The sequence below is a fragment of the Diadema antillarum genome, unplaced genomic scaffold (genome assembly GCF_040938485.1).
Source record: "Diadema antillarum isolate AM-2024a unplaced genomic scaffold, OU_Dant_1.0 seq00002002_RagTag, whole genome shotgun sequence".
NCBI classification, from domain to species: Eukaryota; Metazoa; Echinodermata; class Echinoidea; order Diadematoida; family Diadematidae; genus Diadema; species Diadema antillarum.
This window is the reverse complement of record NW_027272658.1, coordinates 190,945-210,000: the sequence shown is the minus strand read 5'-3', so window position 1 is coordinate 210,000 and position 19,056 is coordinate 190,945. Positions and strand designations below refer to the sequence as shown.

General features: G+C 39.9%; 1 protein-coding gene across 1 annotated transcript; it reads left to right on the top strand.

The window, feature by feature from the left end:
- Nucleotides 1-2,439: 2,439 nt before the first annotated feature.
- On the top strand, nucleotides 2,440-18,861 carry LOC139713552 (uncharacterized). Its single transcript, XM_071625275.1, has 16 exons — nucleotides 2,440-2,540; nucleotides 3,807-3,945; nucleotides 5,074-5,343; nucleotides 5,765-5,899; nucleotides 6,692-6,960; nucleotides 7,715-7,820; nucleotides 8,527-8,595; nucleotides 10,673-10,812; nucleotides 11,337-11,405; nucleotides 12,505-12,583; nucleotides 13,486-13,588; nucleotides 15,023-15,176; nucleotides 15,753-15,836; nucleotides 16,340-16,430; nucleotides 18,146-18,382; nucleotides 18,743-18,861. The coding sequence occupies exons 1-16, from the start codon at nucleotides 2,481-2,483 to the stop codon at nucleotides 18,859-18,861; spliced, it is 2,124 nt and encodes a 707-aa protein (XP_071481376.1). The 5' UTR covers nucleotides 2,440-2,480.
- Nucleotides 18,862-19,056: the final 195 nt, after the last annotated feature.

Sequence of the window (19,056 nt, the reverse complement as noted above, 5' to 3'; positions counted from 1 at the left end):
GCTACAATTTCCAATGTCAAACTGAATTTGGCCAAAAATTGGACTTGGGTCGTTCTTATATTCAGGTCTTCATTAAAAAAAAAAAAGAATTTTGTGGAAATCTCCTCATATAATTACTTTCTTGATATCGTTCTTCGTATTTGACATCACAAACTGTAGTAGCTTTCTCATCCAGAAACACACGCACACATAAAAAACTGCAAAAATTAATAACTTTTGAACATTGTCCGATTTCCGCAAAATTTCACCGTAATGTGTTCTATTGATATTGATGCATTCATTCAATCCATATGCAGGCCCTATATTAAGGACTGATCTTGTCCTTTAAAGGGAAGATAAACCCCAAGAGCAATGTAGATTGAGTGAAAGCAGCAACATTAGTAGAACGCATCAGTGAAAGTTTGAAGAAAATCGGACAATCGATGCAAAAGTTATGAATTTTTAAAATTTTGGTGTTGGAACCGCTGGACAAGGAGACTACTAGAAGTTATGACGTATGAGTGGACAACAATACCAAGAAAATATAAAGAAAATTCTACAAAAATCCATTTTTCATGAAAATTACAAATTCCATCAACTTGATATTGACATTATGTTAAGGGTAGCAATTATTCCCCCTGCTTTCTGAAAGCGGTTGGTCCATTGCTCTTTCATAATTCTAGAAAAGTGAATTTTTGTTGAATTTCCTTTATATTTTCTTGGTATTGTTGTCCACTCATACGTCATAACTTCTAGTAGTCTCCTTGTCCAGCGGTTCCAACACCAAAATTTTAAAAATTCATAACTTTTGCATCGATTGTCCGATTTTCTTCAAACTTTCACTGATGCGTTCTACTAATGTTGCTGCTTTCACTCAATCTACATTGCTCTTGGGGTTTATCTTCCCTTTAATGAAAAAAGGGGTTGAAAACCCTTCAATTCGTCTCATCTTCGTTTGATTCTCAAGATATCTTGCTCAGCCATAAATTTTACTCGAAACAGTCATTATAGGAGGTGAGATCTCACCTCCCTGCTCTGAGTGTGACTCTCAACCATCAATGCCGACGAATCCCGGTACAAAGCAGATGGGGGGGGGGGGGGGGTTCAATCTGTCAAGATTATTTGTATGGATTTTCGGTAATATTTGAAATAGAAAGAAAGAAAACGCTCTTCTGTTGCATTTTGGAGCTTTGGGAAGAAGTTTGCACCTTTGATCTTATTCTCTCTCCCTCTCTCGCTCAAGTAGATCGACCCGAGGCTGCTTGTTGGGGGAGGGGGAGGGGAGGGGTCGTTAGAACCCCTGAACATCCTCCTAGTTATGGGCCTAATGACGTCTTTAGTTTCATAAACATTTAATTTACTTTAAATAAACTGACATGAAATATAGCTGTCCGAAGTTAAATAGTTGGAATTCGTCTCACTGATCAGCTGTGACTAAAACGGTTTAATCATACTTGTCAGGGGCGGATCCAGGAATTCCGTAAAGAGGGGGCGCATTTACAAAATTAAAGGGGGGGGGGGGCACGCACCTCTCCCCATTTTTTTTCTTTTTATTTCTTTTGTTTCAACAAAAAATAAAGGGGGGGGGGGGCGTGCGCCGGTTGCGGTCCTCCCTGGATCTGCCCCTACTTGTCAGTAATAGGTAATAGATTATATCAGGGATATGAATAGAGAGGTTTTGGTCTCACCTCCCTCATTATGTACTATTTGCAGATGAAACAAAAACTCATTATTAGTGCTTTCAAAAAAAGTTCAAAAATATGAGCTATATGATAGGGATAGACAATCAATGTAAAATTTGATACAGTATATATGTAATCGATGTTAATTGTTAAATATACAAAATGTGAACAATAGTTATAATAAGCATGTTTCCAGACTAAACTGTCTACAGTTATGATTTAATGAGAAAATAGTGATATTCCCTTATATAATAGGCTTTATTGCAAAAATTTTATATGATGGTATATGTTGTATATGTTTTATATATATATATATTTATATATACGGTATATGACGTTTTGTGATACAACTGACCTACAAAATATGCATCAAAAGTTATATCTTCCCAAAGGTAAACAAGTCCTTTAAAGCCATCTGTTTTCATTGGAATTATCTGATCAAAATTCAGTTGGGTAGATTTTTTGGGGGGAAATGAATGTGGTTGTGTAGCCTTCGATAATTAATTTACATTAGGGCCATGGCATGTTTCCATGGGAAACGTACAGTGTACTTCGAAAAGCGCCTAAGCGAGGTCTTATTTCCGCATCCATTAATGCATGCGCTTCACTTCCGCAATTCCGTCTGTGCAGTGGAGGTCAACGTGCATAATAAGCGTCTTGTAGCTATTGCCAACGAACCAGCTGAGGTGTACGGCTTACGCGCCGCCGCCGGGCCGCCCCGTCGGGGGCCACCGGCCGGTACAATGTGATGATAACCCCACTTCATGTCTTACAAGGAAGAGCACTGGCTGGGAGAGCTAGAGAGAACAAAGGAAAACCATGTCGTCATCTTATCCCAAATGGTTGTCAGATATCAAACATGATCTAACTGAGTCTCGGGTAAGTGCATTCTAGTACAGTAATCCTTGTTGGCATTGCGTGTGAGGGCATTTTGCCAGTGAATTTGGTGGTTTCGGGTTCGTGCCGCCAGCAGAGTGCCCTTCACTGCGTTGCAGCGCATAGTAAACACGAAGGTATAGTAATAGCGGACGGTGTTGTTATTGTTGCGGTGTGTAACCAGGGTTAGTAATCCACATTTATTCAGAGCAATTTGACATAGCCTTTTAGATACGCAGTACAGAAATTTGATTTGAAGTTTATTCTTGAAAATCAGGACGTGACGTATGTGAGGTGGTTAGATGTGTCACCCTGTAGTGTAGTAAATTAATTACAGAATCATTCATGCAAAGTGCAACGACCAGGGCAGGGGCAGTCACATACAGCCTTCCATGCAGCCGTACTGCATTGCTACAAATTGTACACTGCACTGTATATAAGATGTTGCATTCAACCTTCCTCTACCTCTGAGCTAGAGTTATGATCACTACATCATGTACTACTATCTTCAGGTACAAGTGGAAACTAGGGGAGGGGGACTGGGGCTGCAACCCCCACACTTTTGTCTCTTTTAATAGGATAAAATGAAAAAAAAAACACAAGAAAACACAGGTATTCTAGATCTGTCCTGTACAATTCTTTCCATCAAAGACCCAAACTATATAGTAGTAGATAAGCACTATAAAATCTCCTGGGCCAGATGCTCATCATAGCTCCCCAAGCACCCCCCCCCCCACACACACACACAGAATAATTATGTTCTGCATGGCCCCTAAGGTGTGTCCCTTGCTAGCCACCCCCATTAATTCTTACATTTTCTTTAATCAATCTTAAACTTGAGGAAAAGGTTAATACCATTCACACTGTAAAAGTGTAAACCTTTGCACAGTTAATTGTTTTTCCACTAAGCCAACATCTGTGCTTGTGTATGATGTGGGGATACAAATATTTTTGTACAATCAACCTTGCCCATACAAGTTAAATCAAAATGGACCAGAGAAAATGTTTAAATGTCCATCTATTTCTGCAGTAGTTCTGTGAAGTGCAAACTTCATGAAAATAATTCCATAGTGAAATATTTTATGTTTTATATTCAGTAGCTTGGCAAATTGTTGCTTTTTAGGCTTGATACACTGAGTTCAAGATTTTGATTATGTATACTTTGTAGTTTGCTGTTAGATGCTTACACCTACATGGATGGATGATGGATTTTTTTTTTCATTTTCTTGTGCTGATCTGTTTGATTGTTTTTGTATGAACTTTTTTCAGGAATGGCAAAATCTGCGAGAAGAGCTCCGTGCTGTCATTGACCAGCAGCTGACAGAGAGCCGGGTGGATCGCTTTGACAACCTGTCGGATGCCGAGAGGAAGATGTTTCTGGAGCGAGCGCTGAGAGCTTTGAAAAACAGTGAGAACAAAAAATGCACAGATTGACCACTGTATCATTTTCATCACACTGTTTTAACCCAAGTTTCACACTTTAGACATTTTAGATAAAACCTGTGGTTAAAGATTAGTCTTTGGACTAAACCCACTTCCACGATCCTAATGATTTGCATTATACATGGACTGGATTCAGACAACAATTTAACTTTGGCATCTTAGCCCTATATGTGTGTATGGGGGGGGGGAGCAGTATGGTTTAGGAGATGTTGATCTACAGTCAACCTTGCCTATAAGTCGAGTCTTGTGGACTGATCAGAAAATAGCTTCAACTTAGAGAAAATTCGACTTATGAGGGATTAAAAACAATAGAATATAAAGAGAAGAGGACTCAAAAAGACCTTCGACTTTGGCGATTATTTGACTTATGCAAGGTTTGTATATGTAGGACAGAATGCTACAAACACACAATGTGTATATTATGCTAATATGCTTGCTTTGGACAATCATTCTGTATGTTTGTGCTTGTGTGTAATTTTTCCAATAAAATGTTATCTGGTCATTCAACAATTTTCAGAAATCCTCTTGAAAAAGCTAGAAAACAAAATTGAATAATCTTTCAATCATATATAGCTTTTCTGACCTAATATAGACTTGTAGCACCATACAAACAGAGACTCTAACTCTCCCGCTTTTGACGGGAGATCTCCCGCTGAGAGCCTGAGATGGCACGAGAGAGCATCTGGGCCTTGCCTGCATGGACCCCGGCCACAAGGAACTTCACACTTCGTGCACATCAAGTTGGAGTCTCCCGTTTGCTACAGGTTTCAGGCGGGAGAATCTCCAGATCAGAAGGTGCTTGAGGTTGGGGTGGAGTCTCTGTATAAAGAGTGATGAAATATCTGCGAACGAATTGGAATCGTTGAAGTTCATATTTGTTTTGTGCCTTAGTGAAGATGATTTGCTTACAGGTCATGTTGTAAATGGATATGACAGATCTGTGTATCTGCTGTGAAGCCATTGCGTGACTTACATGCACAAATAAGTAGGTTATCACAGGATGTCATGCCCATGATTGATATGGTGTAGTATATCCCAAATTGACATCAGCGATCAATGAACATTTTCGCTGAAAACCCCCAAAACAAAACAGGCGACCACGAGGCAAAGTTTAACAAGACGCTCTTCACGTCTGTCAACGAGCACATCAACTCCTTCGTCTCCCGGCAGCTGCTGGATGGGAGCGGGTTTCCGCCGTCATCCACCAAATCGGACCTGGTCATCGACCAGGCGAACGACGCATCCGCCACCCTACTGACCCGCTGGCCGGAGATGAAGTCCAAACTCCACCGATGCTTCAACCGGCCGCTGCCGACGGGCCTCAGACAAGTTGCTTGGCGCCTTTTCCTGTCCAACCCAGCAGGTACTGTATGTGCTGTATATTTTCGAGAATTTCACGAGCCAGGTGCTAATCACAAATCTAACAGCATGCTAAAAAGTTAACTCTGACCCAATTACATTAAACTTCTTGGTTTGATCAGAAGACGTGATTAGGACAGATATATCTGTATGCAAAAATATGACAAGCATAGAACTGTCATGACTTTCTTACTTTAGTTTCAAGCTATTGATGAAAATGCTACTATGCATTCTGTTAGTTACACATTATTCTGCTTATCAGACAAATTGAACATTGGCTGGTGTTTCTTTTTAAAATCAAAGGAATTTTGTTTACCAGCAAAGATTTTAATTTGAATTGAACTTGTTGGCAGTGTGTGATGATGGTTCACTGTGGCAGTGTATCACCCATAGCAACAATTTTCCCCGTCTTCTTTCATTCCCAGTCAAGTCCAGGTATCTTTCCCGACTAGAGCGTGATCCAGAGAGCACGATGTCCATCCTCGATCTCGACATCGTCCAGAAATGTGATGCACTGCTGCAGTCGGAGCCGACGTTCAAGTCTCTTGCTTTCAAATCAGGTGAGTGGTGGCAAATTCTCTTACAGTAACCATTCTGAAATCAGATGCCATCTTTACATGGACTGTTAGGGATTATTAAAGGTATATTAATGTTTGCCTGCTGTATATGCAGTAACTGTTAAAACAAAGAGATTATCTGTGTACAAACTATATTTTACGGCATTCGTATTTCCCAAATTTTACGAGTTGACCAATATTTACAAAATTAATTTGTGCAAGTGTTTCCATTTGCATGTCTCCAAGGCAGGAAAATCACAATTTTTTTCTCTTTAAAAGGATGATACTTCTTTCTCATTCTGTCCATGTCATTTCCAATTGCAAGTCTAGTCTAACTATAATTATGTATGTGTTGTTTGAAGGTTTATATATAATTATGTACACTTGCAACTGTTGTACAAGTCCCAATTCATGAAATACATGTATCATACTTAGATGCAAATGAAGGAATATTGACCAGAAATATATGTAAAGTAAATGAAAAAACATATTGGAATCCCATTTTCTTTGCTCATGTTTGAAATAATATATAGGTGGGAAATATAGAGGATATAGGGTGATCTCAACAGTGAGTCATGCAACATGACCCAAAAATGCATCAATTTGCAGTTCACAGACTGGAATAGTATTTGTTACATAGGAATCATTAAGCTGTGGCAGATGACTGCTATCCTGAGATTATGTGGGAAAATAAAATAAATCAGAGTTCATTATTAATTTCTCTGATAGACACACGATATGGGAAAGAAATTACTCAGTGTAGTCTGACCAATGATTATCTGCATCTTTTTAAAGATGTCCTCCACACGATGAAGGCAGTGTTGTCCTACCACCACGCCTGCAAGCAAACCAGGACCGGTCTCCTGGACACTGACTACCTCCTTGTCGTCCCCTTCCTGGCCAACGCGCTGAGTCTGGCTGCGACGGGACCGGGCAGTCGGCGTGGCGAACTGGAGACAGAAGGTCAGCCCATTAACACCAAGGAGACCATGGCGCTGATCGTGGAACAGTACAGCACGCTGATGTCCACCAGACCGGCTTACATGAAAGAGTCTTATGACCAGGTGTGTCTCATGAGTTTCTCCCTGTGCATTGTACCGTATGTTACTGTAACAACAGCTCTTCACATGTATACTCATGTGTTGTATCATATACTGTAAAACATGATATATTCGCGGCATGAAATTTTCGCGAATTGGAGCCGACAGCCTTTTTCGTGGCATGAAATTTTCGCGAATTGCTACTGGCATTCAATGCATGTAGTGTAGACAAAATCTTTCACGTGCATTTTAATTTCGCGAATTTTGGCGCTCGCGAAATTCGCAAAATTCAAATGCACGCGAAAATTCCTCGTTTTACAGTATGTGTTGCACCTGTGTAGGCATGTTTTTGCTTTAATACACTTAATAATAATAATAATGAACCACTCTATTGTAAAGCATGTACATGTCACAATATACATATCATCCCTATGTGCTTGGTCCACCTTTTTAAATATTGCCTGAAATGTATGTTGTACCTACATATAGCAAAGCTTCAGTTGTAAAGCAGCCTGAATGACTTGAAAATGACTACCCTGCTTTTGCTGTTGTTTTTTAAAAGAAAATATTAATGAATAATCAAGCCATGGTGCTCGATGTGCTTCACAACTGTAAAACAGTTGTATTGCACTCTCACCAAAAAGCAAAGAGAAGAAAATAAAGAGAGAGAGAGACAAAAATATTATATTTCTCAAATGTGCGTAATTCCATGTAATGCAGTAAGTAGACATTCATCGTTTTTTAAAACATTCGTTCATATTTCATATGTTACTTGCAGGATTTCAAGGAGTCAATGAGATTGTGTTCATCCAAGCTTGCTGGAACCCTGCAAGTTTACGACAGTGATTTGACAGGACACCTTCTCAATATTCTTTCCAAGGATGGTAATACTATGTACCTTACAGAAAACAGCTTTTGCCGTGGAGCACATTGATATTGATTACTACAGTATGTTATACAAAAAAGAGGAGCTTATCATTTCATGTGAAATTTTCCAGTTTGTACATCTATCTCTCCACAAGATCAGTTTGTGAAATCGAGGTGAGGAACACTTATCCCCAGTCAAATCTGGCTGTGAAATATTTCTCTCTTTTTTTCTTAAAAAAAAAACCCAAACAAAACAGAATCTGATATAGACAAATGTCAATTCTCTAGTAGTGAGGCTGTGTAGCACACTATTTTTTTTTTTGTGTAGCTCATTTTGACATCTGTTCTCTCTTAATTCATGGGATAATGAGTGTGTGCATATATCTTGTCTCAAAATCATCTCATAGTCATGGTAAGGAACAGTTGATCTCCAATAGAATGGCATTGTGTAATTTATGAGTAGCAAAACACGCACACACACACACACACTCACACACACACACACACACACACAAAATGGTTTATCAACAGTGGTGTCAGTGCGATGAAATGGAGTCAGTAGATGCCTGAGCTGTTGATCCTAGCAGAATCTTTGTCAGAGGCAAAATGACCTCTAATTTATGACTCGATTCCTATCATGCCTAAATGTTAAAGATTCAAAGTGGTAAAGCTTTAGAACATACAACAGTTCAGTTCATAATCTGTTCTCTTCTCTACTGGCAGGCAAAAATCTACCCCTGGCAGAGAGTTTGAAGCAGATCACCAGACCAATGATACGTAGCATGTTTGTAGGTGAGTTGTCATTATCTGTTGCATCAACTTGAAAGAGACCTGAATGAAGGCATGTGAAGGAAAGTTTAGTTGGAATTTTATTTTATGTTTTCTTGATCCGTTTGTTCAAACTTTGACCAAAATTGCAGACTGTATGTCGGCCAAACAGGAGTAAGTTGACATTAAATATCACATATATTTGTGTAACAAAAACAACCATGCATCTTTAGGGATGCCTGAAAAGAATATTTATGTACAATTACATGATTTACCTACACTTTATACTTCTTGCTATCTGATTGGTTGACTACTCATCATGTGACATTTGCTTAAAAGTTCCACTGCATGCTGCTGAGTGTGCATTTTTTTTTTTTTTTGGAGCAGTTTTGGATAGTGCACTCTGACATCAGCTCTTGGCATTTGTGACCCGCTACAACAAAAGGATCCTAAAGTTGCTGACGGGTGAGCCAAGAAAATAGAATTTGAAGTGATATCATCAAAATCTGTCAAAACGTTTGGATTTCTGTTTTTGACATAATAATGTAGTCTAATGTATCTTCTATCATCTGTCAAAATTTCGAAGCTAAATAATCAAAGGAAAGGCAAGAAAATAGCATTTTTCTGGGCCATGATTTTCCGACTTTCAACGGAACAGAAATGTGTCCGAAGATTTGGATTTAGCGCTGCAGCTAGCTTCTAGACTCCGCCCCTAGCAACGAGGGAGTGATCTCATTGGTCAGTGCGTGGCATTCTGGTTACTGATTGGTCGTGCGTAGACCGCTGGCGCTAAGCTTGAATGAACATCGCGGAGGTTGCTAGGAGCGTACCTTCTATTGTCAAACGGTGAAAACTGTCTTGCTTCCCTTTGATCATGATAGCGTCGGAAGGAAAGCTTTGAAGGCGGTTTTCTCGAAACGCTGATTTCTTTAACTCGACATGTGCTAATAAAATCATCGATATCTCCCCAACCGAGTACTTTTGTGAGTCATGTCTTATATGACATTAAAGTGGAAGAGTAAGGGAATGATGTCATGTCATTTTCAGAAAATTGTCCTCCCCGACTTTCGGATCCTTTTGTTGCAGCGGGTCACATTTACTCTCATGATACATCGTAGGGCTGTAATCAAACTCACCAATTTATATCACCTCACTCCTCAGACATCACAATATATATTCAATTTGTATTTTAATTTGCAGCGCTCACTCCATCAGTTAAAAGCGTTTGCTCAATCCCTTACTGTCACAAACATCAATCGATTTGCTTCCCAGTACAACTGTACCATTAGCCTTTCATGAAAATGGCTGCCGTTTCTGTACTATATTCACTAATCAGCGCACCATCGCGCTCAAACCCATTCACTATTCATACATCAGGTGATGCTGATTTCAGTATCCACTCACAAATCATACATTGTATGCGACCCGCTACAACAAAAGGATTCAAAAGTCGGGGGAGGTCAATTTTTTTAAAATGGCATGACATTATTCCCTTACTCTTCCGCAATAATTTTGTATATAACACGACTAATAAAAGTACCTGGTTGCGGAGATATCAATGTTTTTATGAGAGCATGTCAAGTGGTCTAGGAAATAAGTGTTTTGAGAAAACCGCCTTCAAAGTTTTCCTTCCAATGCAATCATGACCAAGGGGAGATAAGACAGTTATCACCTCTGACAATAGAAGGCATGCTCCTAGCAACCTCCGCGATGTTCATTCAAACTTAGCACCAGCGGTCTACGCACGACCAATCAGTAACCAGGGTGCCACGCACTGACCAATAAGATCACTCCGTCGTTGCTAGAGGCGGAGTCTATCACCGGCGCTAAATCCAAATCTTAGGACACGTTTCTGTTCCGTTGAATGTCGGAAAATCATGGCCCAGAAAAACACTAATTTCTTGCCTTGTCTTTAATCATCTAGCTTCAAAATTTCAGCAGATGATAGACAAATCATTACACTACAAAATCATGCTTATGGTTTTGACCGATTTTGATTATCTGACTTCAAACTCGATTTTCTCGGCTCAGCCGTCAGCAATTTTTGGATCCTTTTGTTGTGGCAGGTCACATATTGCAATGACTTTATTTGCCGTATCAGGTTATCTGTCCCTTGAGGCTGTCCTGTTCGTCTGGGACCAACATGTCATCGGACTGGATGCTCCCGAATTCGACGTCATCCCTCCCATCATGGTGCTCATTCTTCTCTTGCACAAGACACAACTTATGGAATGCCAGACGGTAAAAATCTCTTTCATTAAAAAAAGAAAAAAAGAATAATTCTTTATTCTCCCTCTTACTCCCTCTATCTTTCTTTTCTAGAACTTTGGCTCCGTTGTCTTTTTTTCCCCCTATGCAACTGACTATTAAAGTAGATACATCATTTGCCTATAAGCTCGAGTCTCCTATAAAGATGCCTTGATATGTATTATACATGTGATGCAACTCTTGTGTGTTTAGAAGCTGATGTGTGCTTAGGGTGCCAATATCATCACGTGATATTACTGTACACAGTCCCGTGCATTAGGAAAGGTGACTGGATGAAAGTGTTATCAGATCTCAAGTGTATTAATGAATGGACATTGATTTTTTCAGAACTGTCGCATTGCTCTTTGCAAAAGAAAAGCATGTTCATTTATTTCAAAGACTTATTATTTGGTTGTTGTTGTTTCATTCTCCTTTGTTTGATGGTATGTATTCTTCGAAGAAATCTCTTATAAACAGGATATTCCAACTAGTGTTCTTGATATTAATCTTCTTTGCAGGCCACCGATGTGATGACAGTAATGAAGCAAGAGTGCCCAAGGTTGAAAAAGGAGCAACTCATGCATGGGGTAAGCTATTAGCATTACCAACAACTTGAAATGACATGCATATAAAGTTTTTAAAAGAAATTATAGTAATTTACCAGATAAACTGTCTTTTATAAGACTACTGTATACGCAGAATATTTCACGAGGTTTTTTATATTCGCGAATTTTGCGAGTCAGGTGCTATTTGCGAAATTAAAGACACGCAAAAATATTGACTGTGATCCCGATGTGAATGTGACATACGCATATACACTTCTCTGTTCAGTACAGGACTCCACGATCGCGAATTTAACCACTCACAAAATCGTTCGTAATTCCCGATTCGCGAAAATTTAGACTCGCGAAATATATGGCGTATACAGTACTTGGTGGGGTTAGATGAACCTCGGAAGAATGGTAATATGTGATTCTGCATGCATTGATGAGAGTTGCTGTGTCTAGGAAGATTACAGCAATGTGAAAGTCACACACAAATGTTGTATACTGTAAAACATGATATATTCGTGGCATGAAATTTTCGCGAATTGGAGCTGACAGCCTTTTTCGTGGCATGAAAATTTTGTGAAGTGCCAATGGCGTTCAATGCATATAGTGTAAACAAGAACTTTTGCGTGCAATTTAATTTCGTGAATCTTGGCGCTCGCGAAATTCGCGAAATTAAAGTGCACGCGAAAATTCCTTGTTTTACAGTAACATTACTATATGACAGTAGGCCCTGTAGAGTGAAAAAAAAGTTGTGACTCAAAAATGCTGCCAGGCCAGTAATAGTTTGGGAAACTATAGGCAAGTTTGGATGAATATCAAACAAAAACGAATGACCTTTTGTCACATAGTCATCTACGATCATCTTACATGCCATATGGCTCCTAGGGAGAAAGCTGTGTGGGACATGCTTTATGCTCCTTGACGTATGTGCATGTGATTGTCATGTTCAGTTTAATTGTTCAGTTGATTGAAACAGTGACGTCTCATCAGTGCAATTGCCATTCCAAAGAATAGGTACATGACACATATCCGGTATATTAAAGAAGTGGCCAGTGAAAGGCATCTTAAATCTGTGATATATGTGCTGAGGTGTTCTCATTTATTTCTGCTTGTTTTGACTGTGATGATCATCAAGATCAACAAACATTTCCACCGGGAGTTGTACTCTTTGATGGTCAAGGACGGAGGAGTTCCTGTCTTGGACCCCACCCAAAGTGAGTCGCTTTACCTTGTGTGTCTTTTGGGCTCTACATCTTTTGTTCTTTCAGGTACACTGTGAATATAATTGTGACTTAATGTAGGATTGTCTGTTGCTTGCCAAGAGAGGGCAGTATAATGCATAGAGACCATTGAACTCTACTATGGAAGGGATGCTGCATGCAGTATACACACAGAAAGGCTATTGAGCTCTGTGTGAAAGTGTTGAAGCAGTTGGCAGCCATTTTAATGACCCTATTCCTACCTTTCCCAGGCATTCTCCCAAACTAAGGAACACACACTGTGTGCTTCTATACTTTAATCTACACCAAATAAACAGTAGTGAATGGGGCCTGCACGCTCGCTTCTTGGGAGTCTCAAAATGGCAAAATGCCAACTTCAATGCACTACGTGTTTCGTCCGTTCCATAGTAGAGTTCAGTGGTAGAGACTAAAAAAAAAATGAATTGCATCTCTTTGGATGGACTTCTTGTAAACTTAATGTAATGAAGTGACTTTGAAATTTTAATCTTTATATTCAGCACCACAAGATACTTCAAAGTACTTTCTACTGAATGTTGCACCATTGAATGATGTCTGTACATAACACAAAAATTTTTTTTTTTCAGCTCTTGGTGATGAATAGAAGTGGCAGCAGATTGTAGCAACATGAACTGGGTCATGATTGCTGGTGTTAGTGATGTTCTTGCTTGTGTTTGTTTGTGGTTCAGTTACTCCTAAATTGTAGTCAAGACACTATTGCTTGTCATGTGGTAGTTACTCTTGCAGGTTTACCATCCTTTTGGTTAACTTGGTGATGAAGTTGTGTACAACATGCAAACTTTGCGATAGGTATTTGTGAATGTACTGCCATTCCTTGTTTGCTGCAACATGATGGTTGGATCTGTTGTTGTCTCCAGTGCCAACAGCTTGGCAGGAGTGGCACAAGGAGGACTTACCACCAGTCATCAGACCAGAGGACAGGCAGCTGTCCAGGCAGAGGAGGGAGGAGGAGCATCGTAGGTGAGGATGCGGGATGATTTCTGGGTTTATTGTCCGTCTGTGTGATATGTTTGTTTGTTTGTCTCTTCTTATGATGGTAAAAGTGGTTTTTCTTTTTTTTTTTTTGGGGGGGGGGGCACCTTCCCATCATGTCATGTTCCTCAAGGGGCATTATGACATCATCATCATCATCATTATCCTCATCATTGTCGTAGTAGTAATAGGTATAATGATGATATTGATGAAAATGCTAATGTTATTAATGATGATGATGATGATGATGATGGTGATGATGATGATGATGGTGCTGGTGCTGGTGATTGTGATGGTGATGGTGATGGCGATAGCGATGATGATGATGTTGATGGTGCCGATGATAATAATGCTGTGGTGCTTACAGTTCTTCGCAACATATAATTACCCTGCTTAATAGAGTCAAGTGCACACATACAGAACACCCACTCCTCTCCCTAGGGACATCTCAAACAAACTAACCCCAGTCACATTGATATTCCGCTTCTTTCTACCAGCTACATCTTTATACTTGCTGATAGAGAGGAGCATCATAGTTTAGGTATCTTGTTTTAGGACTCAAATGCTATGTTTGGGCTAGAACCCTGGCCACTGTAATTTACAGGGAAATGTGCAAACCACCAGCCCACAACTCCTTCGCAACCTGCTCAACTATGTCACCCCTGCTTACGGTATATGCCGAATATTTCGCGAGGTTTTTATTTTCACGAATTTCACGAGTCTGGTGCTATTCACGAAATTAAAGATGCGCGAATGTAATGACTTTGATCTCGATATGAATGTGATGCACACGTACACATTTCTCCGTTCAGTACAGTACTCCACGATCGTGAATTTAAAAACTCGCGAAATCGTCGGGAAGTCCCAATTCGCGAAAATTTAGACTCGCTAAATATATGGCGTATACAGTATTTATCTCAAGCACTGTATAGCCGTGCCAGAGAAGGTTCACTTGTGTTTCTGCATGATGCTGACTTAGATGGTGCATTTGCTGTGTTTTCTGATCATCTTGTCTTGCCCTATCTATGCCGGTTTCACTGAACTCCCAAACTCAAATGGGCCGGTATACACTGATCGAGGTACTAGGCATTGCAGACTGCACCATGCACAAGTTGAAGACTCTTCAATTTGTCAATGTACCTGGTTATGTCTCTTGAATCTTGCAGTGCTTCTCAATCTATAATGTGAAGCTCTCTCAGGTGGGGCACGATGTCGGTCAAAAATGAAATTAAAAAAGACTTGTATTTGATCTATAAATTGGGCCTTGAAGAAAATTGCAGGAGCCAAAATGGGCCTTGGGTTAAAAGAGGTTGAGAAGCGTGACTTTATAGCATTTTGGTGTATAGTGGAGTCCACACTGAATGTCTCATTATTGTGATAATAACACAGTGGGACCTAATTTGTAAATGTATTTTCCTCCAGGGATCTTCAAATGCAGAAAGAGAGAGAGGAGGAGAGGTTGAGGGCGGACCAGGCGAGGGAGGAACAGGAAAAGGCCCGGCTCCAGAGAAAACTAGATGATGCCAAGAGGACGTATCATACCAAGGAGGAGGAACTCATTGAACAGCTCAATGAGGTTCGTCATTGATGAACGACAATATTTAAAAATGTTTAAAATGATGAAAATGAATAAATAAAAGAAATCGGAGTTCATATCACTGTAGGTCAGAGTTAAAGGGATGGTGTAGTTTTGGTTGAGATGGGGATTCAGATTTTAACATTTTGAGAGATAATTAGAAACCACTTGTATGAAATATTAAAGAGCAAACACTTTTCAGCACAACTGAAAGCATATTTGATGAAAATCGGTTTTTAAATGACTGAGATATCAAAAATAAAGCAATCCTATTAAAAGTTGGGACCCATCTTTTATTAGGATCACTTTGTTTTACTTTTATTTTTGCGCAATAAATGTTTAAATTGTCTATTGCCAGTGATTATGATTATTACTTGATATCAAACATGCAGCAAGTAAAACCTCGCCATACTATGATACATAGCCCTTGACTAGTGAGATGGCAGAATTTTCTCGACCTGTTCTATAAAATATCATGACAATTAAAAGACTTTGTGATACTTCAGATGAGATGATTCTGTGAATCGCCCTGGATTCTTATGCCAAAATTTGCATCTGCATCTTCTTCCTATGCAGGAGAAGCGGAAGAGGGAGGAAGCCACGAGACAAGCAAACGAGGAGATTGAGAAGTTGCAGAGAGAACTGAGCAATCTCAAGAAGGTAATTATGATTTTGGGTAATCAAAATCACCTGGTATTCAGTGAAAATAGAAAGTAATGTTTGGACCTTCAAGTTTCATAAAGTATTTCAGAATTGATCTAAAAGTGAAGAACAAAAAGTTCATCAGGGGCCATTTTGAAAATGGCTGCCACTGCCATTGAGGGTAGAATTTGCAATGGCCCAATATCAGAATTTGTTTAGAATGACTAAATCTACATACTTGCTAAATTTGGTACTTTTATCATAAACTGCACAATTCTTTGATATTTTCAAACTATGCCGCTCCACTTAAGCCATTATTCAGAGTTGACAAATTCTTTAAAATCAAATGTTCATATTTCCACTAATAAGTACCATGTTAAGACTTAAAGAAATGTTGATGTCTCAGAATAGATACCTTCTTTTAAAGAAATGATGATGTCTCAGAATATGTACCTAGTTAAATGTCTTTATTTACGTACTTACTGAAAAAATGTCTGTATTTACTTATTTACTGACCACAGGGTCTTGAGGACAAGCCAGAGCCGATACCGCCAGCTAAAGTGGGACAGGATCTCCTGAAAGGGATAATGAAGGCAGCTACTTCAGCAACATGTGAGTACTACAACCACAATCTTAGCACTGTCGGGGTTGTTGTTGTTCTCACTCTGACAATCAAATGTCATATCACTACTGATAACTCATCTCCCAATTTGTTAAATGATTTTGCATTGCTGAGATTGTTTTAGACATTTTCAGACTACACCAGATTCTGTGAAGACCCTGAAGAACCATTCTCTTATTACAATAACCCATTGCTGTTTACAAATTGCATCTCCTGTATTCAAGATAGTCTTTGGAATAAAAAGCCAAAATACATATGAAATTATGCCATTTGTGCATTAGAAAATTAGATATACCATTGTTTGTCCCCGCCGAACGAGTTCGAGCAGGGGACTATGAAACGGGCTCCGTACGTGTGTGTGTCCGTGTGTCCGTCCGTGTGTCCGTGCTAACGAGAGTATGCTTGTGTGGCTAGGAGAACAATAGTGCACAATAGATGGCCTTTATTCCGTCAGGCTTGTGTGGCTAAAATTTTTGCTTGTGTGTCTATTTTAACAAAAGGGAGAACAAAGGGGTAGACACACAAGTATATCACCGTGAGGTCGTCCGTCCGTGTGTCCGTCCGTGTGTCCGTCCGTGTGTCCGTCCGTGTGTGATCAAAATCTTCAATTTGCTACTTCTCTGTCATTTATGAGCCAATTTTGATTCTGTTTGCTTTATATGATAGAACTACATGGGAGCTTTGTAACTTCTACACAGAATTTCAGTCGTGACCTTTGACCTTGACCTTTGACCTATATTGTACATTTTGCTACAAAATGCTACTCCTTCGCCATTTCTAACCCGATTTCGATTCCATTTGTTTTATGTGATGGCACTAGGTGAGGGCTTCAAAACTTCTACACAGAATTTTGACCTTTGACTTCTTTGACCTTTGACCTTGATTTTTGACCCATATTGTACATTGGCTACAAAATGCTACTCCTTCGCCATTTCTAACCCGATTTCGATTCTGTTTGCTTTATGTGATGGCACTAGGTGAGGGCTTCAAAACTGCTACACAGAATTTTGACCTTTGACTTCTTTGACCTTTAACCTTGATTTTTGACCTGTATTGTACATTTTGCTATAAAATGCTACTCCTTCGCCATTTCTTACCTGATTTCGATTCTGTTTGCTTTATGTGATGGCACTATGTGAGGGCTTCAAAACTTCTACACAGAATTTTGACCTTTGACTTCTTTGACCTTTGACCTTAATTTTTGACCTACATTTTGTTGTACATTTTGCTACAAAATGCTACTCCTTCGCCATTTCTAACCCGATTTTGATTCCGTTTGCTTTATGTGATGGCACTAAGTGAGCGCTTCAAAACTTCTACGAAGAATTTTGACCTTTGACTTCTTTGACCTTTGACCTTGATTTTTTACCTATATTGTACATTTTGCTACAAAATGCTACTTCCGGCGGGGACATATATTACGCACCGCGTAATTTCTATTTTTCCTTGTTTTTTTTAATATCGCTGTTTTCATTTATACTCTCCTGTTTTTATGCATTCTGTATGGTAACAGCGTTTGAGCTCGTCTTCACTAATTTATCAATTTGGGTATTTATTCACATATGTTTTGTTTTTGTTTTGTTGTTTTTTTAGGAAGGCAGTGGCATGTGATCCACTCACCATATTTGTTTTGTTTCCTCGATTCTTTCAAACTGTACATTCCAGAGCCAGAGAGTGGTATGAGACTTCCGTATGAACCTTCCAGGTCATCCTGGGAGTCTACTCCTGCAGAGCTGTGTTGGCAATCTCCTGTCCCTGTTGTCCAAGGGAACCACGTGTACAGATCTGCCTCTGGTGAAGTGTCTGTCCAATCCAGTCATGGCACCCACCTGTAAAGACTGGAGAAGGCATCTCTTGAACTCAATTCTGAGGAATCCTTTCCTGGAGATCTTTGAGGCCACCTCATGTCTGGCCAAGGAATCCACTCCTGGAGACTTGGAAGGTCACTTCTTCTGCACTCCAACTTAGGAATCCCTTTTCTGGAGATCCTGGGGGCCACCTCCTTCTGGCTAAGGAATCCATTCCTACTGTCATGTGAGCCCATCTCTTGTACTCCATCTGAGAAATCCTTTCCCAAAGATCCAGGAGCTTGGCAACCTACCCTAGGAATTCTCTCCTTCATTCCTCCTAGGCCACATCTTCTACTTTACCTTAGGAATCCTCTCCTAGAAATCTGGAAAGCCACCTCCTGGCAAAGGAATACTTCACTGCTGACCTGAGAGGCCACCACCTTCTTCATCAAGGAAATCTCAATTCCTTAGGACCTGTTCAGCATCCTTCTTCAACTCTGTCTACATTGTAGGTATTCCACTCCTGCAGATCTTGGTGGCAACCACCTTTGCTCCCTTCAATAGGAATCCATTCCAGCAGACCTGTGATGTCACCGCTTTCAGCTACAGCAGAGGAAGCCATTTTAAGTAAAAAAGTGAGTGGTCAGTGCCATCTGCTCTGTCCAAGGAGTCAACTTCCACAGACCTCTGTGGCTGCCTCTTCCTTTTATTCGGTGGAGTCACTCCTACATACTTCCATGGTCCCCATCCTTCTGCTGTTTCCAGTGTAGCCACCTCCTTACACTCTGTGCTGGAGGAATCTATTCCACCAGACTAATGTTGCCGC